The sequence below is a fragment of the Nyctereutes procyonoides genome, unplaced genomic scaffold, assembly GCF_905146905.1.
Source record: "Nyctereutes procyonoides isolate TBG_1078 unplaced genomic scaffold, NYPRO_anot_genome, whole genome shotgun sequence".
Lineage (NCBI taxonomy): Eukaryota > Metazoa > Chordata > Mammalia > Carnivora > Canidae > Nyctereutes > Nyctereutes procyonoides.
In genome coordinates this window covers 59,044,874-59,072,680 of record NW_026575125.1, presented here as the reverse complement: position 1 = coordinate 59,072,680, position 27,807 = coordinate 59,044,874, and the positions used below count along the sequence as shown (strand labels likewise).

Sequence of the window (27,807 nt, the reverse complement as noted above, 5' to 3'; positions counted from 1 at the left end):
TGAAAGAAATTGTTAAGAGGCAACGTGCAAACCTTACAATCCACATATGTATGCTTCAATAACACTTTACATTTCTCTCTAAAGTCTTGTCTTCTTATTGCACCTTGACTTTTCCAGTATCAAATCTTCTACCCTATAACCTCTCTTTATGCACTTTCCTCTAACCTCAATTTCCTTATGTTCTCATTATTTGGTAAAATTGCTTTATACTTAAAGAACTATAAATATATAAATACTTATGTAATAAAACCAGAAGATAAAATAAATAAAACTCAAGTTAATTCTCTCTCCAGAGCTGTATGGAAGTGAGGAAGGTGCTCTCATTTATTCCCTCTCTACCCTCCACACTCATGTAGATCTGCTTCCTGTTAAGTCTGGGGTAGGGGAAACTACACCTAACTCTTATACTCCTATATGTCCTTGTGAGGTAATATTAGAACCCAAGGGAGGAAAAGCTGGCAAAGCTGTCATATGTCAAGCAATCAATTCTTCTTGAAATGAAGGAATGTTCACTTGGTCTCTCCTAAACAGAAGAGAATGTCCAAGAAATAAAATGTTTAAAAAACCATTGAAGGTCCAACTAACTCTAGTATTGGGTTCCTCTGAGTGCTCATGAAGTGTGTTGAGAGAAAGAAATCAAATAGCAGCATTCAGAAACAGTCCTGGGTAACAATCTGATGAGGTCTCTCTCTCTCTCTCTCTCATTCATTCAGGGAGAGGTTGCTTTTTTGTGTTGGTTAGGTAGGCAGGAAGGACGCATGGCTTAGACCTTGGTGGTAGTCTCCTTAACAGGTTGGATGCTGTTTATCTCCACAATGGGGCCTTTGTCAGCTCTACTGGCCTCTTTAACCTGCCCTTCAAAGGCTCATGTAATTTCCTCAAAAGTCCTGCTGTGGGTCTCAGGGATGGAAGACCAAGAAGATACCAAGCAAGCCAGTAAAGACAATAAAAATGAAAAATGTAGGCTCCTAAACAGAATGCAGCTGAGGGGGAAGAGTTGCCCAGTCAAAAAGTTGGAGGTCCAGTTGGAACAACCAGTCTCTGTCATTGCACCTGGATGGGGTCCCTGGTTAAAGAGTTTGGGCACAATAAACCATGGAATAGAGCCTGGGTCCATTTCAAAAAAGTGCATGAAGACCAAGACAACTGCAATACAGACAAAGCTCTTTCAGTTATACTTGTCCTTTAATAACAATGAAATAGTCATGAGGATGGAATAAAAATCCATCCCTCCAAAACCAATCAGATTAGAGTCTTCCTCCCTGTTCTTTCCACCAAAAACAAAGATACTACAGTGAAGACACTATTAACCACACCCACACCAATGGCTTCCCAACACCTGCATCTTTGAAGATTCCTATTGAGTAACAGAACACAGCACTGATTCCAGAGAGCTGCTAGGAGAGCTGGAGCATGGTGAAAATGATGATACACTGTCAGTAGCTGAGTACTTCTGAAGAGCTCCAGTACAGTGACCTGTTTTTCTTGTGCCATTCTAGCACTCTCATCTTTCATTTCCCCAATGTCTTGTCTGAGTCACATCCTGGGTGCCCCGTGATCACTAGAAGATCTCCTTAGCACTCACCTCTCCCTTTCTGTTAATGGCCAAGAATCTAGGACATTCAGGGCAAAATGGAAGGGCTAATTTGCAGGACAGCTAGAATGATGGTGAAGCCCAATAGCATGGGCCAAAGCTCTTCAGTCACCAAGATGACTTTCAGAACAAAAATCTGAGCCACCAGAATCCTGGTAACAATACCCAGCTGGTTAGGAATGCCAAAGGGCCCCCACTCCATCTGCTACCATAAAGCATGTAAGAGATACCTTTCCAATGCACATGGACACAAAATCTGTACAGTTATCTGATTATCTGGTCAATAATCTTTGGCCCAGGGTCAGTATTTCAATAGACTCTCCTAACTTGGAGGAACCCATAAGGCAGGTACCAGCAACAGCCAATAGGTTGACAATAAGCACTGAATTTCACCTGCCAAAACTATTGACAAAAAGCTCATTGGAAAAGGAGTCAATCAATACTAATGGAGAAGATGGCCCAGACAATGACCAGAGGGCCACAGGGACAAGACAAGGACCCTGAGTTGAGGGAGATTTCTAACCTCTCTTCCAAAGAATTGAGAAACTCCTTTATGACTGTCTCAGGAACACTGATGACTCCAAAGTTGTAGACAAACTAGAAAGAGTCTATTGTATCAATGGAGATAGCAAAGATCAGAAGTGCTATGACCTTCTGTGTCTCCAAGGGCCCTGATTTAATTTTTTTCCAATCTTCAATAAATACCTAGGAATGAGATCCCAGAGACACATCTTCTAGACAATAATATCTTCAAAATGTCCTTCCTGGCAGCAAGTTTTTCTTCAGGTCCCCAGTAAGGCTCTACATCTCACTCTCACTCCCCTGATTCTAATTGTTTTATCATCTATCTATCTATCTATCTATCTGTCTATCTCTTTATTTTTCTACTTGTTCTTTAATTAACAAATAACATGAAGGAGTGTATATCATGGCATTTTTAAAAATAAAGAAACACAACAAAGACTTTCTTAGTAGTAATGACTTTATGATGCTACGTTCTTTTTTTAATATTTTATTCATTTATTCATGAGACACACAGAGAGAGAGAGAGAGAGAGACACACAGGCAGAGGGAGAAGCAGGCTTCATGCAAGGAGCCCGATGTGGGACTCAATCCTGGGACTCCAGTATCACACTCTGAGCCAAAGGCAGATGCCCAAACACTGAGGCACCCAGGCGTTCCTATGGTGCTAGGTTCTTACAAAGTTCTCAAATACTTAAACTTAATGTTCACCTAAGAGGTATTTATCTGTATAGAAACAGCTGGAAGATACTCTCATAGACATGAAAGCTTATGCTCTTTTTTAAAAGATTTTATCCATTTATTCATGAGAGACACACACAGAGAGAGAGAGACAGAGAGACAGGCAGAGGGAAAGCAGGCTCCACACTAGGAGCCCGATGTGGGACTCGATCCTGGATCCCAGGCTCACGCCCTGAGCCGAAGGCAGATGCTCAACCACTGAACCACCCAGGCATCCCACTATGCTTTAATATATGTCATATGTGCATGTTTTCACCTATACTAATTCCAATCTTGCAATTTAGGTATTACAATCTCTATATTACAAGTGACAAAACTGAGGATAACAGAAGTGACTTAAAGGTTCTATCTCTAATATCAGGCACAATCCAGGTCTACTTTAACACTTTATAACACCATACTTTAGAGAGGAACAAGCACTAACATTACATTTATAAAGCATTTAACAAATTACAAAGTGTTTCCAATATATCATCTTATTTAACTTTCACAACTGTAAGTTATGCAGGATGGATATTACTAGAATCTCACTTTATAAATGAGGAAACTGAAGCTCAGAGAGAAATTAAGTTGACCAATTCCTTGGGCAAGATGGCGGAGGAGTAGGGTCCCCAAGTCACCTGTCCCCACCAACTTACCTACATAAATTTCAAATCATCCTGAAAACCTATTAATTCAGCCGGAGCTTTAAAGAGAGAACAGCTGGAACACTACAGAGAGAAGACTTAGCGCTTCTAACAAGGTAGGAAGACGGGGGAAAAAAAATAAAAAAGAATCAATTGGGGGAGGAGCCCCACGATGAGCTGGGCTAAGGCTGGGCAGCAAAAGCCTCCGCAGACAGGAAAGCCTGGTCCCAGAGAAACAGGAACTTCAAAAATATGCACAGATTCTTCCCAGACGGAAAGGCACTTAGCAGGGAACTCGGGAAGAACCGCAGAGGGGCAGTGGAGCCTCCAGGTTCCCAGGGTCACTAACAGAGGAAGTGAGCCTGGGGGCACAGAGCCACAGACTGTGGGCAGAGCTCAGTAAAGGGCTGGAGCGCACGCTCGGCGGGGACTCAGGAGAAGATCATGCGGCGGCTCCAGATGGAGGGGGCTGCGCCCTGCTGCCATCAGGAGCCACAGCCACGGGAGCACAATTCCAGCAGCACAGGCCCCAGATCCCAGGGCTCCAGGGGACACAGCCCAGGATCCTACATTCCCCCAGGACAGATGGATGCTCCTGCTGCCGGGCACACCAAGGTGTGCAGATCAACTCCCCCCACCCCAGGAGCATCTAAGCCAGGGCGGACTGAGAGACTGCGGTAGTTACCGCAGAAGCTGACTCCAGAGCTGGAGGGCTGGCCGCCGCCAGTGTTGTTGTTCCTCCTTATGTCACCCTGTGCCTGGGATGGAGCGGGGCCACCAGGGAACAAGGGCCTCACAGGATAAACAGCTACCAATGAGCACTGAACCTGGCAGGGGCGGGGCAGGTATCCCAGGTACACACACACATGAGAATCAGCACAGCAGGCCTCTTCCCCAGTAGACCAGCTAGAATGACAGGGGAGAGCTGGAAAGTTCCAGGGGAATTCAAGGGATTTACAGTATATAGAACCAGAAAATACCCCTCTCCTTTTTTTTCTTCCTTTCTCCGGTACAATTCGCTTTTAGCCACTCTGCACTAAGCAAAATTACTAGAAAGAACTCAGCACAAACGAAAGAATCAGAAACAGTACTCTTTCCCACAGAGTTACAGAATTTGGATTACAATTGGATGCCAGAAAGCCAATTCAGAAGCACAATTATAAAGTTACTGGTGGCTCTGGAAAAAAGCATAAAAGATTCAAGAGACTTCATGACTGTAGAATTTAGATCTAATCAGGGTGAAATTAAAAATCAATTAAATGAGATGCAATCTGAACTGGAAGTCTTAACGACAAGGGTTAATGAGGTAGAAGAACGAGTGAGTGACATAGAAGAAAAGTTGATGGCAAGGAAAGAAGTTGAAGAAAAAAGAGAAAAACAAAAGACCATGAGGAAAGGTTAAGGGAAACAAATAACAGCCTCAGATGGAAAAATCTACATTTAAATGGGGTTCCAGAGGGCGCTGAGAGGAAGAGAGGAACAGAAAGCATATTTGAACAAATCATAGCTGAGAACTTCCCTAACATAGGGAGCGGAAACAGGCATTCAAATCCAGGAGATAGAGAGATCCCCCCCCCTCTAAAATCAATAAAAACTGCTCAACACCTCGACATTTAATAGTGAAACTTGCAAATTCCAAAGATAAAGAGAAGATCCTTAAAGCAGCAAGAGACAAGAGATCCCTAACCTTTATGGGGAAAACTATTATATTAACAGCAAACCTATCCACAGAGAACTAGCAGGCCAGGAAAGGCTGGCAGGATATATTCAGGGTTCTCATTTAGGAAATGAGAAGAACATTCTGCCAAGAATACTTTATCCAGCAAGGCTCTCATTTAGAATAGGAGAGATAAAGAGCTTCCAAGATCTGCAGAAACTGAAAGAATATGTGACCACTAAGCCAGCTCTACAAGAAATATGAACGGGGACTCTGTAAAAGAAAGAGGATGCCCAAAGAAAAAATCCACAAAAACAATGACTGAATAGGTATTATGATGACACTAAATTCATATCTTTCAATAGTAACTCTGAATGTGAAAGGGCTTAATGATCCCATCAAAAGAGGTAGGGTTTCAGACTGGATAAAAAAGAAAGACCCAGGGATCCCTGGGTGGCTCACCAGTTTAGTGTCTGCCTTTGGCCCAGGGCATGATCCTGGAGTCCCAGATCGAGTCCCATATCAGGCAACTTGCATGGGGCCTGCATCTCATCTCCCTCTGCCTGTGTCTCTGCCTATCTCTCTCTCGCGCGCGCTCTCGCTCTCTCTATATATCTCATGAAAAAATAAATAAAATCTTAAAGAAAAAGAAAAAGCAAGACCCATCTATTTGTTGTCTACAAGAGACTCATATTAGACCTAAGGACACCTACAGCCTGAAAATGAAAGGGTGGAGAACTATTTACCATTCAAATGGTCCTCAAAAGAAAGCAGGGGTAGCAATCCTATTTATCAGATAAATTAAACTTTATCCCAAAGACGGTAGTAAGAGATGAAGAGGGACACTATATAATACTTAAAGGATCTATCCAACAAAAGGAAGTAACAACCATGAATATTCATGCCCCTAATGTGGCAGCTGCCAAGTCTATCAATCAATTAATAACCAAAGTTAAGAAATACTTATATAATAATACACTAATACTGGGAGACCAACACTGCGCTATCTGTAATTGACAGATCTAAGCACAACATCTCCAAAGAAACAAGAGCTTTAAATGATACACTGGACCAGATGGATTTCATAGATAATTACAGAACTTTACATCCAAACACAACTGAATACACATTCTTCTCAAGTGCACATGGAATTTTCTTCAGAATAGACCACATAGTGGGTCACAAATCAGATCTTAACCAAAACCAAAAGATTGGGATTGTCCCCTGCATATTTTCAGACCATAATGCTTTGAAACTAGAACTCAATCATGAGAAGAAGTTTGGAAGAAATTCAATAACGTGGAGGTTAAAGACCATCCTGCTAAAAGATGAAAGGGTCAACCAGGAAATTAGGGTAAAAGTAAAAAGATTCATGGAAACGAATGAGAATGAACATACAACCATTCAAAATCTTTGGGATACAGGAAAAGCAGTCCTGAGAGGGAAATACAACGCAATACAACCATCCATCCAAAAACTGGAAAGAACTCAAATACAAAAGCTAACCTTGCACCTAAAGGAACTGGAGAAAGAACAGCAAATAAAACCTACACCCACCAGAAGAGGAGAGTAAATAAAGATTCGAGCAGAAATCAATGAAATAGAGACCAGAAGAACTGTGGAACAGATCAACAAAACGAGCAGTTTGTTCTTTGAAAGAATTAATAAGATAGATAAACGATTAGCCAGCCTTATTAAAAAGAAAAAAGACTCAAATTAATAAAATCACAAATAAAAAGGAGAGATCACAACCAATACCAAGGAAATACAAACAACTTTTAAAAACCTATTAGGAGCGGCTATACGCCAATAAATTAGGCAATCTAGAAGAAATGGATGCATTTCTGGAAAACCAAAAAACTACCAAAAGTGGAACAGGAAGAAATAGAAAACCTGAACAGGCCAATAACCAGGGTGGAAATTGAAGCAGTCAACAAAAACCTCCCAAGACAAAAAAGTCCAGGGCCAGATGGCTTCCCAGGGGAATTCTGTCAAACGTTTGAAGAAGAAACAATACCTATTCTACTAAAGATGTTCCAAAAGATAGAAAGGGATGGAATACTTCCAACCTTGTTTTATGAAGCCAGCATAGCCTTGATTCCAAAACCAGACAATGATCCCACCAAAAATGAAAATTATACACCAATATCCCTGATGAACACAGATGTAAAAATTTTCAACAAGATACTAGACAAGACAAGAGAAAAAAAAGCAAAAATGAACTATTGGGACTTCATCAAGATAAGAAGCTTTTGCACAACAAAAGAAACAGTCAACAAAACTAAAAGACAACCTACAGAATGGGAGAAGATATTTGCAAATGACCTATCAGATAAAGGGCTAGTATCCAAGATCTATAAAGAACCTATTAAAACTCAACAGCAGAGAAACAATCCAATCATGAAATGGGCAAAAGACATGAACAGAAATCTCACAGAGGAAGACATAGACATGGCCAACAAGCACATGAGAAAATGCTCCACATCACTTGTTCAGGGAAATACAAATCAAAACCACAATGAGATACCACCTCACACCAGTGAGAATGGGGAAAATTAACCAGACAGGAAATAACAAACGTTAGAAAGGATGTGGAGAAAGGGGAACCCTCTTGCACTCTTGGTGGGAATGTGAACTGGTGCAGCCACTCTGGAAATCTGTGTGGAGGTTCCTCAAAGAGTTAAAAATAGATCTGCCCTACGACCCAGCAATTGCACGGCTGGGGATTTACCCCAAAATACAGATGCAGTGAATCGCCGGGACACCTGCACCCCAATGTTTACAGCAGAAATGTCCACAAAAGCCAAACTGTGGTAGGAGCTTTGGTGTCCATCGAAAGATGAATGGATAAAGAATATGTGGTCTATGTATACAATGGAATATTAGTCAGCCATTAGAAACGATACATACCCACCATTTGCTTCGATGTGGATGGAACTGGAGGGTATTATGCTGAGTGAAAAAAGTCAATCGGAGAAGGACAAACATTATATGGTCTCATTCATTTGGGGAATATAAAAATAGTGAAAGGGAATAAAGGGGAAAGGAGAAAAAATGAGTGGGAAATATCAGAAAGGGAGACAGAACATGAGAGACTCCTAACTCTGGGAAACGAACTAGGGGTGGTAGAAACGGAGGTGGGCGGGGGGTTGGGGTGACTGGGTGATGGTCACTGAGTGGGGCACTTGATGGTATGAGCACTGGGTGTTATTTATTCTATAAGTTGGCAAATTGAACACCAATAAAAAATAAATTTATAAAAAAAGATACTAGCCAATAGGATCCAACAGTACATAAAAAATATTATTCACCATGACCAAGTGGGATTTATCCCCAGGATGCAAGGCTGGTTCAACACTCATAAAACAATCAATGTGATTCATCATATCAGCAAGAGAAAGAACAAGAACCATAGGATCCTCTCAATAGATGCAGAGAAAGCATTTGACAAAATACAGCCTCCATTCCTGATCAAAACTCTTCAGAGTGTAGGGATAGAGGGAACATTCCTCAGCATCTTAAAAGCCATCTACAAAAAGCCCACAGCAAATATCATTCTCAATGGGGAAGCACTGGGAGCCTTTCCCCTAAGATCAGGAACACAACAGGGATGTCCACTCTCACCACTGCTATTCAACAGAGTACTAGAAGTCCTAGCCTCAGCAATCAAGCAACAGAAAGAAATAAAAGGCATTCAAATTGGCAAAGAAGAAGTCAAACTCTCCCTCTTTTCAGATGACATGATACTCTACATAGAAAACCCAAAAGACTCCACCCCAAGATTGCTAGAACTCAGACAGCATTTTGGCGTGTGGCAGGATATGAAATCAATGCCCAGAAATCAGTGGCATTTCTATACACTAACAATGAGACTGAAGAAATAGAAATGAAGGAGTCAATCCCATTGACAATTTCACCCAAAAGCATAAGATACCTAGGAATAAACCTAACCAAAGAGGTAAAGGATCTATACCCTAAAAACTACGGAACACCTCTAAAAGAAATTGAGGGAGACATAAAGAGATGGAAAAATATTCCATGCTCATGGAATGGAAGAATTAATATGTTGAAAATGTCAATGCTACCCAGGTCAATTTACACATTTAATGCACTCCCTATCAAGTACCATGGACTTTCTTCAGAGAGTTGGAACAAATCATCTTAAGATTTGTGTCGAATCAGAAAAGACCCCGAATAGCCAGGGGAATATTGAAAAAGAAAACCAGACCTGGGGGCATCACAATGCTGGATTTCAAGTTTTACTACAAAGCTGTGATCATCAAGACAGTATGGTATTGGCACAAAACAGACACACAGATAAATGGAACATAATACAGAACCCAGAAATGGGCCCTCAACTCTATGGTCAACTAATATTCGACAAAGCAGGAAAGACCATCCACTGGAAAAAGGACAGTCTCTTTAATAAATGGTGCTGGGAAAATTGGACAGCCACGTGCAGAAAAATGAAACTAGACCATTCTCTTACACCTTACACAAAGACAAACTCAAAATGGATGAAAGATCTCAATGTGAGACAAGAATCCATCAAAATCCTAGAGAAGAACACAGGCAACACCCTTTTTTAACCTGGCCTCAGCAACTTCTTGCAAGATACATCCATGAAGGCAAGAGAAACAAAAGCTAAAATGAACTATTGGGACTTACTCAGGATAAAAAGCTTCTGCACAGCAAAAGAAACAGTCAACAAAACTCAAAGACAACCTACAGAATGGGAGAAGATATTTGCAAATGACCTATCAGATAAAGGGCTAGTTTCCAAGATCTATAAAGAACTTATTAAACTCAACACCAAAGAAACAAACAATCCAATCATGAAATGGGCAAAAGACATGAACAGAAATCTCACAGAGAAGACATAGACATGGCCAACACCACATGAGAAAATGCTCTGCATCACTTGCCATCAGGGAAATACAAATCAAAACCACAATGAGATACCACCTCACACCAGTGAGAATGGGGAAAATTAACCAGACAGGAAATAACAAATGTTAGAAAGGACGTGGAGAAAGGGGAACCCTCTTGCACTGTTGGTGGGAATGTGAACTGGTGCAGCCACTCTGGAAATCTGTGTGGAGGTTCCTCAAAGAGTTAAAAATAGATCTGCCCTACAACCCAGCAATTGCACTTTTGGGGATTTACCCCAAAGATACAGATGCAATGAAACGCCGGGACACCTGCACCCCGATGTTTATAGCAGCAATATTCACAATAGCCAAACTGTGGTAGGAGCCTCGGTGTCCATCAAAAGATGAATGGTAAAGATGATGTGGTTTATATATACAATGGAATATTACTCAGCCATTAGAAATGACAAATACCCACCATCTGCTTCAACGTGGTTGGAACTGGAGGGTATTATGCTGAGTGAAGTAAGCCAATTGGAGAAGGACAAACATTATATGGTGTCATTCATTTGGGGAATATAAAAAATAGTGAAAGGGAATCAAGGGGAAAGGAGAGAAAATGATTGGGAAATATCAGTGGGGGTGACAGAACATGAGAGACACCTAAGTCTGGGAAACGAAGAAGGGGTAGTGGAAGGGAGGTGGGCGGGGCGTTGGGGTGACTGGGTGATGGGCACTAAGAGGGGGCACTTGATGGGATGAGCACTGGTGTTATGCTATATATGTTGGCAAATCGAACTCCAATAAAAAAATATCCAGAAAAAAAAATTAAGTTGACCTAAGGTCACACTGATGGCATATGACAGAGCTGAGATCCCATGGTTTTTCTCAATATTATCTACAGCCCTGTTAGAAAGCAAAGTCATGTTGGGAATGAGACTAGGTATAAAATATAAAAGTTCAGTACTTGCTTTGGGAAAATCATAATGAAAATAAGTTTAAAAATTAAAGAAAAAATTCCTTTCCTGAAGGAAATTTTTATATTTATAGAAATGCAAATGTTATTCTTATTACACTTCCATTCTAGGCCCTTAAAGATAATAGTAATTACTAAAGTTATTTTCCAACTAATAGTTTATACAAAAGATTCACAAATTGTTTTGCATATGGTAGAGTTGTTACAAGTCACTTACAGGAAAGTAGGTTTCCACAATTTCAAAATTCAGGAATCCAATTATAATCCAAACCAAAAGGGTAGCAATGGAAATAATAACAATAAAGGGAACAAAGTAGCCACTGAGTTTGTCTGCAAACTGCTGGATAGGAGCCTAGAATAATAACAACAACAACAACAATAATAATACATGTATAAAAGTTTCCTTTTTTGATAACGAATACTAGAGTTAAAGGAAAATAAAAAGCTAGGTCAAGATTTATACTGAGCAGTCTTTTAAAAAATACTTTGTTTTTCCTAGGGAATTAAGTTACCTTTGATGTTTGTGCCTCTTCCACAAGTTTAACAATTTGAGATAGTGTTGTTTCAGCTCCAACATGGGTTGCACGGATAAGTAGTGACCCATTCTGGTTAATGGAACCAGCAATTACTGTGCTGCCAGATTTCTTAGCCACAGGCATTGCCTCCCCTGCATAAGGAGTAAAGATAGATTTAGGGAACATAAATAAATACTATCTTGAAACATGTTGTTATTTATTAATTGTCAAAAATATGTGGAAAGTATATTCTTACTTCATGAAATAGAATCTGGATAAATGCCTAGGTCAAAGTTTTCCTCCCTTTTTTCTTATGTCAGTTCTGGGCCAAACCCAGGGATACATACCTTAAACTAGAAAAATCTATTAATTCAGCTCTTATATGCCGACACCTTTAAAGCTGCATCCTAGTCTTAGATCATTGGTTTTAAATATGTTCCCAAGGAGCATTTAGAAATGTGGGAGTTCTTGTTTATAATAACTATTAGAGCATGGAGTACTGCTATTCCAATTTAGTGGGCCAGTGTCAGGGATACTAAATGTATTACAATGTGCAAGCAGTCTCCCAGAAGAACTGTCCCACCTGAACTGGCAATAGAACCCTATTGAGAAACACAGATTCCTATATCATTTCCTCATAATCCGTAAACTGAGCCTTTTCTGGGACTATCCTGAGGGTTAAGGCAGGAAAGGTATTATGTTGGTTCTGTTCCAGATTGGCCTTAGTTATCTAAGATCTCCAAAACTACTCTAAAGCTTAATCTCTTAGACCAGACCCTGATGTGGAAAACCTGGCGTCATATTCCAGCTCAGACCAGCCCAGTCTTTAGGGCAGGAAAACAAAATAGGTATTTGCTCAGGAAAATCTACCAAAGTCTCTTGGACTCCACATTAGAATGAGACAACTTCCTTGGGTTACACATTGTAGTCATTAACAATCCTCAGTGAAAAAAGCTTTCAGTAGCATCATGGAAAACACAAAGTAAATCTACAGAAATTGAAATAATACAGTCTTACACAGAATTCATATTCTCTTTACTCATCATTTACTCATTCCATAGTTTCTACAAAAATCTCTCTACCTTTTGTTCCTTTTTTTTTTATTAACACTGTGGATTCACTTTACTTTCATGTCATGATCCTCTGAAAGAACATACCTGTAATGAGGGACTCATCTACCATAGAATGTCCTTCAATAACACGGCCATCCACCGGAAATTTGCCTCCTGGAACCACTTTAATGATGTCTCCACGTTGTACAAGTTCTACATCCACTTGTTCTTCACTGGATAGGAATTAAAATATTGGGAAAATATGCTTTTCAGCCTGATCTTTCTGTGCCAGCTTATTGGTTCAGGTCAAGCTTGTGGCTGCATAATTGCTATCAATGGAAACTAGAACTAACATGTAAGCTGGAGCTGCAATGTCAGTCCTGTTTACTATTGGGGAACAGCTCAGTACCCGGCACACAGTGGGTGCCCTGTATTTTTGTTGAATAGTGACTAAATGAATAAGTTAAATCTTTAGAAAATAATGTGAGAGGTTGTATTTAACTAAACTATTTATTGTGTAAATTTGCCTATATAATTGTATGAGTATACAAATAAGAAATCAAAAAGAATGAAATTTTTAAAAACAGAATGAAATCTTCTCACGTCTTTAGCTCTAACTTCCAGTTTACAGGTAACACAGGAGTTATAGAACAAGTTAGGTGACACCACAAGGAAGCAGAGTTTGATTCAGACTGCGTGATATTCTACAGGACAATTGATGCATGGTTCTTTAACAAGACACCTGCAAAGGGCGGCAGTGAGAGGGTGTGAATAGGAGGGAAGAGCTGTTCTAGATTAAAAGAAACATGTCAGTCAAATGCTTGACACATGGACCTTGTTTGATTTCAATTTCAAACAAAGAAACAAAACTTTTGGAGACAGAGGCACCTGGATAGTTCAGTCAGTTAAGCATCCGACTCTTGTTCTGCTCAGGTCATGATCTCAGGATGAGATCAAGCCCCACCTTGGGCTCTGTGCTCAGCAGAGTCTGCCTGAGATTCTTTCCCCCTCCCTTGCCCTCCTCATCTGCTCTTCCCTGTCTGCTCCTCCCCCAACTCACACATGTGCTCACTCATGCTCTCTCTCTCACCCCTCTCTAAATAAACAAATAAATAACTTTTTGGAGATAAAAGGAAAAATATTAGATGATATTACTACATATTAGATGATATGTAGTACTACATACTACATATTAGATGATACTAAAGTATTGTTAATCTTGTTAAATGCAATATGGTATTATAGTTACATAAGAATATGTCCTATTTTAATAGAGGTACTATAGGAATATTTAGCAATAAACCAATATGACTGTAATTTAAAATACTACTGCAACAATGTAAAGATAGGATGTATAAATGAAGTTTGATGAAATGTGAATAATTGTTAAATCTGGGAGATAGATTATGTGGGTTCATTATACTCTTCTCTCTACCTCTGGGTATATTCGACATTTTTCATAAGAAGTTAAAATGAGAAGGGGGAAGAATGAAAATAAATACCTTAGGAGAATATTATCAGAGTCAAGAGTTACAATAGTTGCTTCTGTAGCTTGTAGTGAAATTAGCTTGGCAAGTGCCTCTGATGTTTTGCCCTATAAATGAAAATAAACATGTTAACAATGCTAAGGCAAAAAAAAAAAAGCTCAGGTTTTACCTAAAATAAAGATATAATACTTAACATTTGCCAAAAAGGTAGCTTTAGGAATATTAATTAGTTCAAATTAGAATATGTTTCACTTCAGGGGATCCCTGGGTGGCGCAGTGGTTTGGCGCCTGCCTTTGGCCCAGGGCGCGATCCTGGAGACCCGGGATCAAATCCCACGTCGGGCTCCCGGTGCATGGAGCCTGCTTCTCCCTCTGCCTATGTCTCTGCCTCTCTCTCTCTCTCTCTCTCTCTCTCTCTCTCTCTCTGTGACTATCATAAATAAATAAAGAAAAAAAATTAAAAAAAAGAATATGTTTCACTTCAAAAATATGAAGTATACAAAATATAAAATGTATTATTAGGTATAGTTTATAAGTAAGTAATGTAAATTAACAGGGAAAACATCAAGAACTCAGATATATGAGCAAAGGACATCATCAGGCAATTCATTTAAGAAGAAATAAAATAACTGGTGTGTAGAAAAAGATTTGTTCCTGCTATTAATAGAAGAAATGCAAACAAAACAACTCTATGATACCATTTAATGCCTACTAACTTAGCAAGAATTTATACAGGAGTTAATCCTGATGAAGTTGTAAAACTAATTCACTAACATATTCTTACTGACAAAAAATTGTTACAACTTGTAGCATGAGCCAAAAAAAGATTTATGCCCTTTTACTCATATACTTTGTAATTTATCCTAAGATACTAATTCAATAGAAATTACTATTAAACACGAATATGTTTAATGCAGGATTATCTAAAATTTAAAACTGGGAACAATCTAATTGAGAACAAAACTGAAATGGTTTAGTGAATCACAGCACAATGATTTGACAGAATACTTAGAAAATACCAAATAATTATCTGGAATGAAAAATAGGGGAAAAACTTTCTAGTGTTAAGGATAAACTAGTATATATACTATGTTTACCACTTTCTAAAATATAAAGGTATATAGAACAGAATTAGAAAGTAATTTCCATTATAGCATGGGATTACAGGTGAATTTTTTTTAAAGATTTTATTTATTTATTTATTTATTTATTTATTTATTTATTTATTTATTTATTTATTTATGAGAGACACAGAGAGAGAGGCAGAGACACAGGTAGAGGGGGAAGCAGGCTCCATGCAGGGAGCCCAACATGGGACTCGATCCCAGGCCTCCAGGATCACACCGTGGGCCAAAGGGGGCGCTAAACCGCTGAGCCACCCAGGCTGCCCACAGGTGAATATTTTTTTCCATCATTATTTTAAATCTTGTGGTCACATCAATTTTTCCATTAGAAACATGATATAAATAAGTACTTAGGAAATATCTCTCTCTTAAAATAAATATGGATATACTGTACTATCTACAGTATTAATTCCATAAATTTGGTAAATCTTCTAAAGGAATATTTAACTTAAAATATTACCCAAATGGAAGTACTTCTTTTGTTAACTATATAAATCAATGTATATTTCCAATAACTGGTCTAGAAAATATGATCTCTTATCCACTCAAGATGTTAACAAATGTCATCCTTTCTTACTTTACCTTTGCTATATGTTCCAGCCACCGGCCTAGTGCAATAAACACAAATAGCATAGGAGGTGTATCAAAGAAAGTAATAGGGTTTACTTTTGCTCTTTCATACATTGCAACCAGAAGAATAACCAAAGAGTAGGCAAATGCAATGGTGGTTGCCAGCACAATCAGTACATCCATATTTGCTGTTTTATGCTTCAGTGCTTTGTAGGCCTGAATGTAGAAGTACCAGCCTCCAAAAAACTGTAATATAAACACAATAATTATTGCCTTTTAAAAAATGCTGAGATTCACATGTATAGCTCAACAACAAAGGTACAGTCACAATGTTAATTTCCTTTTGCTTTGATCTAATCCATAAACACTACAGAAAGGTTTTATTTTTTTAATAAATTAATTTTTTATTGGTGTTCAATTTACCAACATACAGAATAACACCCAGTGCTCATCCCGTCAAGTGTCCCCCTCAGTGCCCGTCACCCACTCACCCCCACCCCCCGCCCTCCTCCCCTTCCACCACCCCCAGTTCGTTTCCCAGAGTTAGGAGTCTTTATGTTCTGTCTCCCTTTCTGATATTTCCCACACATTTACAGAAAGATTTTAAGCTGAAACAATAATGTTTGTATTTTAGCAGGTTATGTGTGTACTGAGATTCAAATTGCTGTAGAAGTCCTTGGCAGCTGTCCTCTACAACCCAATGGATATTCCATAATACAAAGAAAGTTAAATGGTTCATGGATTTTTCTTTTAGATGCTAGCAAAAACAAGAACTAAGAAAATAATTACATTCTTTTGACAAGGGTATTTTTTATATAAAACTCAGCTCCCCTGCCTGAAATTCAACCTAAGTAGTATATCACAAGCTACTGGAACTGCTGGCTGTTTTCACTGGTAAACATAACTGAAAAGCTTATTTTTTCATTAGGACAGAGAAACATACTAAGTTGTTCTTAAAATCATCATTGCCTTTTATAAGGATCAGAAAAAGGAATAAATTAATTAGATGGAAGTGTTCCACAGTATAAGTTTATCTAAAAAGAAGAGTTGAAAACATACAAAAGTAATGTACTTGAGTACCAGGGAGAAATAATAAAAATAATAACATGGTATTATAATTATCACCATAATTTTATATAATAAATTACTAATTAATTAAATATATATTTATAACATGCTAATATGAATATAATTAATTTTAATATATTTAATATAGAATATAAAATACAAATGTAACTAAAATATAATCTATTTTATTATTATAACTTTAAAGATGAAGTTATATACAACAGCAGATATGAATTGAACTATTTCTCTGCTTTGTTATTAAACAATATCCTTAGGAATTAAATGGAATTCATTATCTATTCTAACCACTCAGTTTAAGATTGTTTTTATGAGACATCCAGCATAAAATGATCAAACTTCTGGTTAATATCTGTTTTGCAATTGAAAATAGCCTTGCCTGTCACATTTTGCTATTTTTCATTATTAACATATATACTTATTAACATTTCACTTGCCTGTACAGGTACACACAATAAAAAGGATAGCAAATTCATAATGGACAATCCTGGCAGGATCTGGCGCTCCAGGAACATAGAAGAATGAATGTTGATCATTTCTTCTTGACTCATGTTCTGATTATGGTGAAGAATGGCTAGATGGTGATCCATAACCATCATATATATCATCAGCCCCATCACAGGAATACAGAAAAAGAGGCTCACAAGGAAGGATCGTCTCCACCTTACATAGAAAAGAAAACTCATTTTAGTTAAGTAGCTAATGGTTAAAGATTCTATCTACTATAGGGAAACACAAATTGTGACCACTTCAACCAATATAAGGATGACATTGTAAAAACTGACATGTCAACAGAATGTTAAATTTTTAACAAAGAGGGCACCTGGGTGGCTCAGTCCGTTAAGCCTCCAACTTTTGATTTCAGCTCAGATCATGATTTCAGGGTCAAGGGATCAAGCCCCATGTCAGGCTCTGTGCTGAATGTGGAACCTACTTAAGATTCTCTCTTCCTCTTCCTCTGCCTCTCCCTCATTCTTTCCCTCTTAAAACAAATTTGTAACAAAGAGTCAAAATCTGTTTTTCACTGACACACCAAAAGTACTTACTGTCTTATTTCTCGTTTATGGTCCAAATGGCTTGCTGACCGATCCTTCTTGACCAAAGAAGCTTCAAAACCTAAGCTCTAAGGAAATTCACAAGAAAACAATTACTTTACTGAATGTAAAAATATTATATATAGAGAAATTCTAAGCCACTGTATTGTCATTAAGAACAACTCAGTTATTGAGTGTAAGTCAATAATTGTGAATTAAACCACTCCGGTGAATGCACAGATGAAGATGTGCTCCCTTTTCTTAAATAAAACAAAGTATTAAAGAAAACTACACATAAGTAAGATTCATATGCATATAGACAGTAACATATACTATATTTTCAACTGCTAGGGAAAATGCTGCCATCTTATATTTGTTAGCAGTGTAGCCCAGTGAAAAAAGCAAGGATGAGCTTTAAAGTCAGAAAGAATAGGCTCAAATCCCAGCTATGACACTTACTAGCTATGTGATTTTGGGTAAGTAACTTAACTTCTATTAACCTGAGTTTCATCACCTCCAAAATGAAGAGGACAACACTGTTGTGAGAATAAAATTAAGAGGTGAAGCTTTGCAATCTTGGTAACTGGCTCATAATAAATACTCGATAATGCTAGCTTCACAAAGATGTTAATGATATTATTATCTATACCAATAGGATCTTATTTGAACTATTAATATGCTCCAATTATTATAATACCAAGGCTATACTGCATTAAATCTTTTAAAGCATTTTCACATGTACTACCACTTCAGATTAACTGAAGAACACAAGATAAGTTTGTGACAAAAGGGTTTGTTCCTTTAAATTTCATACTTTTTTTTAATTTCATACTTAAAAACACATCTTTTTAAAGCAGCATCAGACCCATAAATACAAAGAACAATCTGATTACTGGCAGAGAGGAGGTAGATGGGAGATGGGTAAAATGGGTGAAGAGGAACAGGAGATACAGGCTTCCAGGTATGGAACGAGTAAGTCATGGGAAAAAAAACATACAACATAGGGAATGCAGTCAATGGTACTGTAATAGTGTTGTATGGTGACAGATGTGGTGTCACTACACTTGTGGTGAGCACAGCATAACTACTGAGTTATTGAATCACTATACTGTATACCTGAAACTAATATAACATTGCTGTGTCAACTATACACAAATTTAAAAAATTACATCATTTGCTTTGACCTAACAATAAAGGATCTAACATGATGCTGCTTGCTTTCTTAATGATTAAATAATCTTATAACAAGTTATACTTTATTGCCATTTTCTAAATATTTTTAAAGGATTTGTGGTTCTACCTTCAGTCTGCTCCTGATTAATAGTGCCAGTATGGTTTTGCCTAACTCTTCCTGACAAAGACCAAGAAAAAAACCATATTATGTTGTAAACAGATTTATGTTAAATTTGAGACATGTTAATTGAGAGTAATCAAAGGAACTAGATCTTTTTCATCATATCTGATACAAACCAGAAATGATTCAGCGGAGTGCTGACTGAACAGGCAAGAACACAGAAATGCAAAATCTTACCACTTACTTCAACCATATGGATAATATCCCTGGGACCAATAATTTCTGGGTCATATTTAATATGTGCTTTGTTGGTTGCCAGGGCCACAGAGCAGTAGAAGATCCCTCTGTGTTTTGTGAGGATAGACTCTATTTTATGTACACAGGAGGCACACGTCATTCCTCTCACCTGTTAAAGACAAAGGTTTTGTTACTCAGAAATCTACTTACCTCCATTAAACATTGATTGTAACATGGGATTAACACACAAGACCTTGTCTGCACTATTAATATCCTTCAGATATGTTCATTAGAATGCTGTTTTCATATAAAATTACATGGAACAAAGATATGGTCCCAGCTGCAATAGGTTAAACAAAAGAGGATCTCACTAAGTCAGTATCCCTCTTCCTGTCATTACTCTGTGATAGAGGATTTGACATCTATTGTTTCCTGTATTTTTTAAAAAGATTTTATTTATTTATTCATGACAGACACAGAGAGAGGCAGAGGGAGAAGCAGGCTTTATGCAGGGAGCCTGAGGTGGGACTCGATTCCGGGACTCCAGGATTATGCCCTGCCAAAGGCAGACGCTCAACCGCTGAGCCACTCATGCATCCCTTGTTTCTTGTATTTAATATCTTGTTTCTGTCCAGAATTTTTAGTCTTTTTTTTATTACTTTTAAAAAGGTTAATGGATGACAAAAGTATCATACTTTTGTCTAAAAATGCATTTTGCCTTATGTCTTGGGTGAGGTTATAGTTCAGCTTGGTATTAAATTCTAAAATAGAATAGCAGAACTTCTGGAATGACTGTGTGTGAAGCTCAGCAAATCCTTTCCCCAAAAGCAATGATAAAATTGAACAAAAGTTTTAGGGCACCTGGATGGTTCAGTCGGTTAAACATCTGCCTTTGGCTCAGGGTCATGATCCCAGGGTCCTGGGATGCAGCCCTGAGTCGGGCTCCCTGCTCAGTGGGGAGACTGTTTCTCTCCCTCCTCCCTGCTCATGCTTTTCTCTCTTTCTCTAATAAATAAAATCATTTTTAAAAATTGGACAAAAGTTTCAAAAAACAACCATTTAAAGACTCTGGGAAGTGACTAACAAGTATACAACAAATTACAAAGCTTCTATTCAAGAATATCTACTGAGATGGGATGAGCACTGGGTGTTACATGTTGGCAAATTGAACTTCAATAAAAACAAGTAAAAAAAATATCTACTGAAAGAATATCAGTAATGGTGTAGTAAAGGCCTTTGAAAATTATTTCCTCCATAAAAGCAATGAGAAAACTGGCAAAAACTGTCAGAACCAACTTTTTTTTTTAAATTTGGAAATTAAACAGAAGGTTTCAGCAATCCAGGAAGCATTTATTCAAGAAAATCAGAGGGGCACCTGGGTGGCTCAGGTGGTTAAGCAGCCAACTCTTGATTTCAGCTCAGGTCATGACCTTGAGGTCCTGGGATTGAGCCGCCCCATGTCTGGCTATGTGCCTAGTAGGGAGTCTACTTGAGGATTCTTTCTCCCTCTCTCTCTCTGCCCCTCCCCCCACTCACATGCTCTCTAAAATAAATGAATAATTTTTAAAAAAGAATTAAAGGAAAATATGAGAATAATATCTCATCAAATAATATTGATAAATAGAGATTATTAAAAAGGCCCAATGGACAGTCTGGAATTGAAAAGTACAATAACTGAAATAAAAGCAGTACTTGGAAATGTGTAGCTGTAAATGTCAATATTAAAAAATAAGAAAGATCTCAAATAAATAACCTAACCTTCCATGTTGAGCTACTAGAAAAGAAAAGCAAACTAAACATAAAGTGAGCAAAAGGAAGGAAATTAGATTAGAATGGAAATTAATAAAAGAAAGAATAGAGAAAATCAATAAAACCAAAAATTATTTTTCTGAAAAAACTGACAAAATTGACAAACTTGGTAGACTGACCAAGGGAAAAAGAAAGAAGACACAAATGCTTAACATTAAGAATAAGGAGTAACTGCTAACAGGCAAGGCATTTCTTTCTTGGGTTAATGATAATCTCCTAAAATTAGATATGGTGAGGGCACCTGGGTGGCTCAGCAGGTGAGCGTCTGCGTCTGGCTCAGGTTGTGATCCCGGGGTCCTAAAATTAAGTCCCGCATCAGGCTCCCTGCAGAGAGCCTGCCTCTCCCTCTGCCTATATCTCTGCCTCTCTGTGTGTCTCTCATGAATAAATAAACATCTTTTTTAAAAAATTAGATATGGGAGGCAGGAGAAGATGGCGGAAGAGTAGGGTCCCCAAGTCACCTGTCCCCACCAACTTACCTAGATAACTTTCAAATCATCCTGAAAACCTACTAAGTCAGTCTGAGATTTAAAGAGAGAACAGCTGGAATGCTACAGTGAGAAGAGTTCGCGCTTCTATCAAGGTAGGAAGACGGAAAAAAATAAAGAAATAAAAAAGCATCCAAGGGGGAGGGGCCCTGCGAGGAGCCGGGCTAAGGCCGGTCGGCGAGAGCCCCCAGGACAGGAGAGTCCAGTCTCGGAGAAGCAGAAACTTTACCAATCTTCAGGAAGGAAAGGCGCTTGCAGGGAGCTTGGGCAGGATCCCAGGAGGGCAGGGATGCCCTCAGGCTCCCAGGGGCACTAACAGAGGAACTGCGCCCCAGGGGAGAACGCGCCCCACACCGCGGGCCGAGCTCCCTAAAGGGCTAGAGCGCGCGCCCGGCGTGCCCTGGAGCAGCCCAGGCGGCGGATGTGGATGGACCTGGAGGGTATTATGCTGAGTGAAATAAGTCAATTGGAGAAGGACAAACATTATATGGTCTCATTCATTTGGGGAATATAAAAATTAGTGAAAGGGAATAAATGGGAAAGGAGAGAAAATGAGTGAAAATATCAGTGAGGGTGACAAAACATGAGAGACACCTAACTCTGGGAGATGAACAAGGGATAGTGGAAGGGGAGGTGGGCGGGGGGTGGAGGGGTTGGGGTGACTGGGTGATGGGCATTGAGGGGGGCACTTGGCGGGATGAGCCCTGGGTGTTATGCTATATGTTGGCAAATTGAACTGCAATAAAGAAATTGTTTTTAAAAATTAGATATGGTGATACTTGCACAACTCTGAAGATATAAAAAAACAAACACTGAATTGTACACTTTAAAAGGGTGAGTTTTGTGGTATGTAAATTATATTTCAATAAAGCTATTATGTTTAGAAGTCTTTAAAAATAGGGGCGCCTGGGTGGTGCAGTCAGTTGGGCATCCCACTCTTGATTTTGGCTCAGGTAGTGATCTCCAGGTAGTGAGACTGAGCCCTGCATTAGGCTTTACACTAAGCATGGCATCTGCTTAAGATTTTCTCTCCCTCTCCTGCTGCCCCTCTCCCTACTCTCCCTTTCTCTAAAATAATGTCTTTTTAAAAATTTTTAAATAAATAATAAAAAATAAAAACCCATCCATTCTTTTTATTTATTTTTTTTTATTTTATTTATGATAGTCACACAGAATGAGAGAGAGAGGCAGAGACATAAGCAGAGGGAGAAGCAGGCTCCATGCACCGGGAGCCTGACGTGGGATTCGATCCTGGGTCTCCAGGATCGCGCCCCGGGCCAAAGGCAGGCGCCAAACCGCTGCGCCACCCAGGGATCCCCCATCCATTCTTTTTAATAGCTGCTTAGTATCCCACTATATGAATGTACTGTAATTTATGTAACTAGTCCCCAGTGATTCATTTAGGTTTTTTTCCTATCTTTTGCTATAATAAAAAATACTATAATGAATATATTTGCACTCATGTCATTTCATACATTTGCAACGATGACTGTTGGATAACTTCCTGTGAGTGGAACTTCCAAAGCAAAGGGTATGTGCAATTTTATTTTTAATAGACATTGACAAATTCCCTGAGAGCCTGTATCAATTAACTCTCCACCAGCAATACATGAGAGATCACAAACATAGTGTTACCAAAATTGTGTATGATCTTTACCAACCTAATAGGTGAAAAAGCATTTCAATGCAGTTTTTATTTGCTTTATTCTTATTACAAGTGAGGGTGAACATCTTTTCATATATTTAAAATGGTAATATTTTGGATTTTCTGTGAACTGACAGTTCATATCCTTTACTATCTCCCTTTTGGGTTGTTGGTTCTTTTATTATTATTATTGATACCTCTTTATATAATTAAGAAAATTAATCTTTATGATAAGAAATAAACTCAATTTACTTGTCTTTTGACTTTGTTTATGGTGTTTTCCTTCCAAAACAAAATTTTTATGTACATGAATTTATCAATCCTTCCTTTTATAGGTTTTGTATGATATTTAGAAAGGCCATTTCCACTCTAATACTATTTTTTAAGCGACAGATTAGATATTGTTATTGTGGAAAAGCTGGGTGGAAGCTTCATAGAAATTCTCTACTAGTTTTGCAACTTTGTGAGTCTAAAATTATTTACACAATGGATTAACAGACTTGCATATAGTAAAACAAATACACTAAAATATTATTGGGGAATCTAGGTGGAGTGTATAAGGGTGTCTGCTGTACAATGCTTTCGACTTTTCTGATATGTCAAGTTTTTATAATAAAATACTGGGAAGGGCAGCCCCGGTGGCGCAGCGGTTTTGGTGCCGCCTGCAGCCTGGGGTGTGATCCTGGAGGCCCGGGATCAAGTCCCGCGTCGGGCTTCCTGCATGGAGCCTGCTTCTCCCTCTCCCTCTGCCTGTGTCTCTGCCTCTCTCTCTCTCTGTGTGTCTATGAATAAATAAATAAGATCTTTAAAAAATAAATAAAAATAAAAAATATTTAAAAAATAAAATACTGGGAAAAGAGCTCTAAATATTTCTTCTAGTAATTTCATGTTTGTTTTTTTACATTCAAATTTCTGACTGAGCTGGAACTAATCTTGGTACAGTGTTAAGTTTTTTGTTTTAATTAAGTTATACAAATAAAATGCAACTTGTTGGATTGGAGAAAATGATCATTTTAAACCATTTTAAGCCTTAAACCTGGTTCTATGACTTCATTTATAAAATTTAAGTCTTCGGTGCATCTGAAATTTATTCTTTTCTATTCCTACTTGGTAGGAATCATACTATATTTAAAAGTTGATTTTTGGGATGCCTGGGCGGCTCAGTGGTTTAGCACCTGCCTTCCGCCCAGGGCGTGATCCTGGAGTCCTGAGATCAAGTCCCACATCAGGCTCCCTGTGTGGAGCCTGCTTCTCCCTCTGCCTATGCCTCTGCCTCTCCCTCTCTCTGTGTCTCTCATGAATAAATAAATAAAATCTTTTAAAAAATAAAATAAAAGTTGATTTTCATTTCTTTATTCAAACCTAAATCATCTTTTTTTTGGTTCTTAATAGAGATATGAGTATCTTTTACATTCCATGCTCAAAGGCCACCATTCCATTAAGTTATATCTTATCCTTCTATTTTCCATTTTCCTTAACTTTTCTTTTATGTCTTATTTTCCCAACCCTTAAATACCTTTGGAACTATTTTCTGAATCTTCCCTAAGTTTTCCTAGAAATTGTATTAATCACAAAAAAATAATTACTTACAACAAGTTCTAAAACACCATCTACTTCATCAGCATTTTCTATCATAGTGGCTCCAAATCCAAGCTCTCGGATGAACTCAGCTATCATTGGAGGTTGTATAACAGCAGGATTGTATCTTACTTCTGCCTTGCCAGCCATCAGAGCCACAAGTACAGAATATATTCCTAGAAGCATTGATAAGAAAAACAATTGAGATAATATCCTTATAAAAAGAGTAATACTATTAGTTTTTTTTCACTTGTAAAAGGATTAAAGTGAACCTAGAGACATTTGTTACTTAACTTTTATATAGTCTTGATCCCAAACAAAACTACTTTGAAAGGGGGCCACGACTTTTTATTATGGAAATTTTCAATTACATATACCTAAAACAGAGAACAACATAATAAACTTGATACAACCATTGCCCAGTTTCAACAATTATCAATAATACTAGGGCTAGGGACACCTGGGTGGCTCAGTCAGTTTTGTAGCTAACTCGATTTCAGCTCAAGTCAGGATCTCAGAGGTCCTGGGATCAAGCCCTACATTAGGCTCTGTGCTCAGTGGGGAGTCTGCTTGAGGATTCTCTCTCTCTCCCTCTCCCTCTCCCACAATTCTCTCTCTCAAATAAATAAATACATCTTTTTAAAAATTACAATTGTGGCTAATCTTGTTTCATCTATATTCCTATCCTTTTACTTCCTTCACTCTACCTCCAATTATTTTGAAGCAAAACCCAGATAACATTTCATATGTAAAAATCTAAATACATATCTCTAAAAGACTCTTCTCTTAAAAAATACCTATAATACCATTATCACATCTAAAATAATTCCTCAATATCACAAAATATCCAGGCAGAATTTACATTTCCAGAATTGTCTTGTAATTATTTATCTAACACAGTTTGTCTTTTTAAATTGGGATCCAAATAAGACCCATGAATTGCAATAGATTGAGACTTTATCATATAAATATAAAGCATTTGTAGAAACTAACTTAGAGACCTACAGAAAGGATCTCATGCACTTAAGGAAATCACTACAGTTACAGCAAAGAATCCAAGAATGTACCAACATGCACATTATAACATAAATAATAGTCATTTCTTACAATTATCAAATATGACTATCTGACACACACTAATATAAAGTATTTATTCATAGGGGTAAAAAGTGCCATACTACTTGTCAATAAAACAAAGGAGTTCATTTTATCACAGTTATCCTGTTCTGTAGCACAAGCCTTTTATTAACAACCATCCTACTTCTCTAGGCCAGCTATTGCTGTCATTGCCAGGAAGAAAATTAATTCTGCATAGCAGAAATGTCATCTCTTTCTGGTAATCTATGGCACTTGGTGACTGACAGGGAATGGGGATCAATAGTCCATAGGTCAACTCTGCAGTTTGATAAAAATAAAATAATAACTTAATAACTTAATATTAACTTAATAATAGTTTTAATAAGAAAATAAAGTACCTATATAATCTAAGTTTTCTATATAAAATTCTTGCATTCTGGGCTCTGTGGATACCAAATAATTCAGAGGATCAGTTCATAGGAAACCATCAGTAATAAGAGTAGGTTATAGAGAAAGTAGGAAAAATCTTTTTTGCTCCAATTGCATGTAATCTATAGCCTAACAGAAAGAGAAGGGAAAATCTGACTCTCAAAGATAGGTTTCATAAGTACATAAATTATGGATAATTTTTAAAACTCTTACTTCAAACTATAATTAGAATTCTATTCATTTTTAGAAATATAATGCAAATTAAACTGAGACAACCAGTGTTAGTTTTTTAAAAAGTAAATATAGTGACCCTAGCTAGGCCAATGGTATTCCTAATTGGGTAAAGAGGTGGTAAAGGGGATAATAAGGAGCAACTGGAAGAATCAATCAGCACAATGGATTTTTCTTAAGGGATTCATGATTGGCATAGGCATTGCTTATCTCATGAAAAGGGCTATTTCTGGATTGCCAAAAAAATAGTTGGTCCTAAAATTAAACAGGAACCTTACAAACTTCCTTTGCTTTCATTTGTTTGTAACCTCCCACCCTTCCTCTTTTAATCATTCAAAGGGCACCTGGGTGGCTCAGTGGTTGAATGTCTGCCTTTGGCTCAGGTCGTGATCCCGGGGTCCTGGGATCAAGTCCCACATCGGGCTCCCATGGGAAGCCTGCTTCTCCCTCTGCCTATGTCTCTGCCTCTCTCTCTCTCTCTCTCTCTCTCTGTCTCTCATGAATAAATAAATAAAATCTTTTTTAAAAAAGCATGATACAAGCTTCAGCCTCAAATGCATTTTAATTAGATAAAACGGAGACTGAAATGACAGGCAAAAATGACACAATGCAGATAAAGTAATAACTGTATAACATACACTTTGTTATAATTTTCTGGCCTTTATATATAAAGTAAGGTATGTGTGTATATGTGTGTATATATACACACATACATATATATATGGAATATATAAGGCCTTTATATATAAGGCCTGTGGACCACAAGCTTGTATTATTATTACACACTTTGAGTTATTTTCCCACAATGGAAGGGATAAGCTGATATTAATCTTACTTATTTGGCCCTTGTGACTAAGGGCACGTATTAAGACACTGGGGCTAGGGCTGCCAAAGTACCAACTTCAGTCTCATTAAACATAACTGTATATCTCTATATCTCTATAATTAACAAATCTTTTTTTTTAAGATTTTATGTATTCATGAAAGACACAGAGAGAGGCAGAGACATAGGCAGAGAGACAAGCAGGCTCCATACAGGGAGCCAGGACGCAGGACGTGATCCCAAAACTCTGGGATCACACCCTGGACCGAAGGCAGAGGCTCAACCGCTGAGCCACCCAGGCATCCCTAACAAATCTATTATGTCACAGTGTGAAGCCAATT

General features: G+C 38.0%; 1 protein-coding gene and 1 pseudogene across 7 annotated transcripts in view; both read right to left on the bottom strand.

Annotated features, from left to right (window-relative positions):
- Window positions 1-27,807, bottom strand: part of ATP7A (ATPase copper transporting alpha) — a 155,455-nt gene that overhangs the window by 37,154 nt on the left and 90,494 nt on the right. For all 7 annotated transcript variants that reach the window (XM_055337898.1, XM_055337897.1, XM_055337902.1 and 4 more), the window contains 9 exons: window positions 24,919-25,082; window positions 19,394-19,555; window positions 17,868-17,944; window positions 17,259-17,484; window positions 15,748-15,981; window positions 14,057-14,148; window positions 12,660-12,787; window positions 11,500-11,654; window positions 11,205-11,339 (listed from right to left, as the gene is read on the bottom strand). In XM_055337898.1, the coding sequence (XP_055193873.1) occupies window positions 11,205-11,339; window positions 11,500-11,654; window positions 12,660-12,787; window positions 14,057-14,148; window positions 15,748-15,981; window positions 17,259-17,484; window positions 17,868-17,944; window positions 19,394-19,555; window positions 24,919-25,082 (1,373 nt within the window). The remainder of the gene's footprint in view (window positions 1-11,204; window positions 11,340-11,499; window positions 11,655-12,659; window positions 12,788-14,056; window positions 14,149-15,747; window positions 15,982-17,258; window positions 17,485-17,867; window positions 17,945-19,393; window positions 19,556-24,918; window positions 25,083-27,807) is intronic.
- LOC129517626 (solute carrier family 2, facilitated glucose transporter member 3-like) lies at window positions 764-10,937 on the bottom strand (annotated as a pseudogene).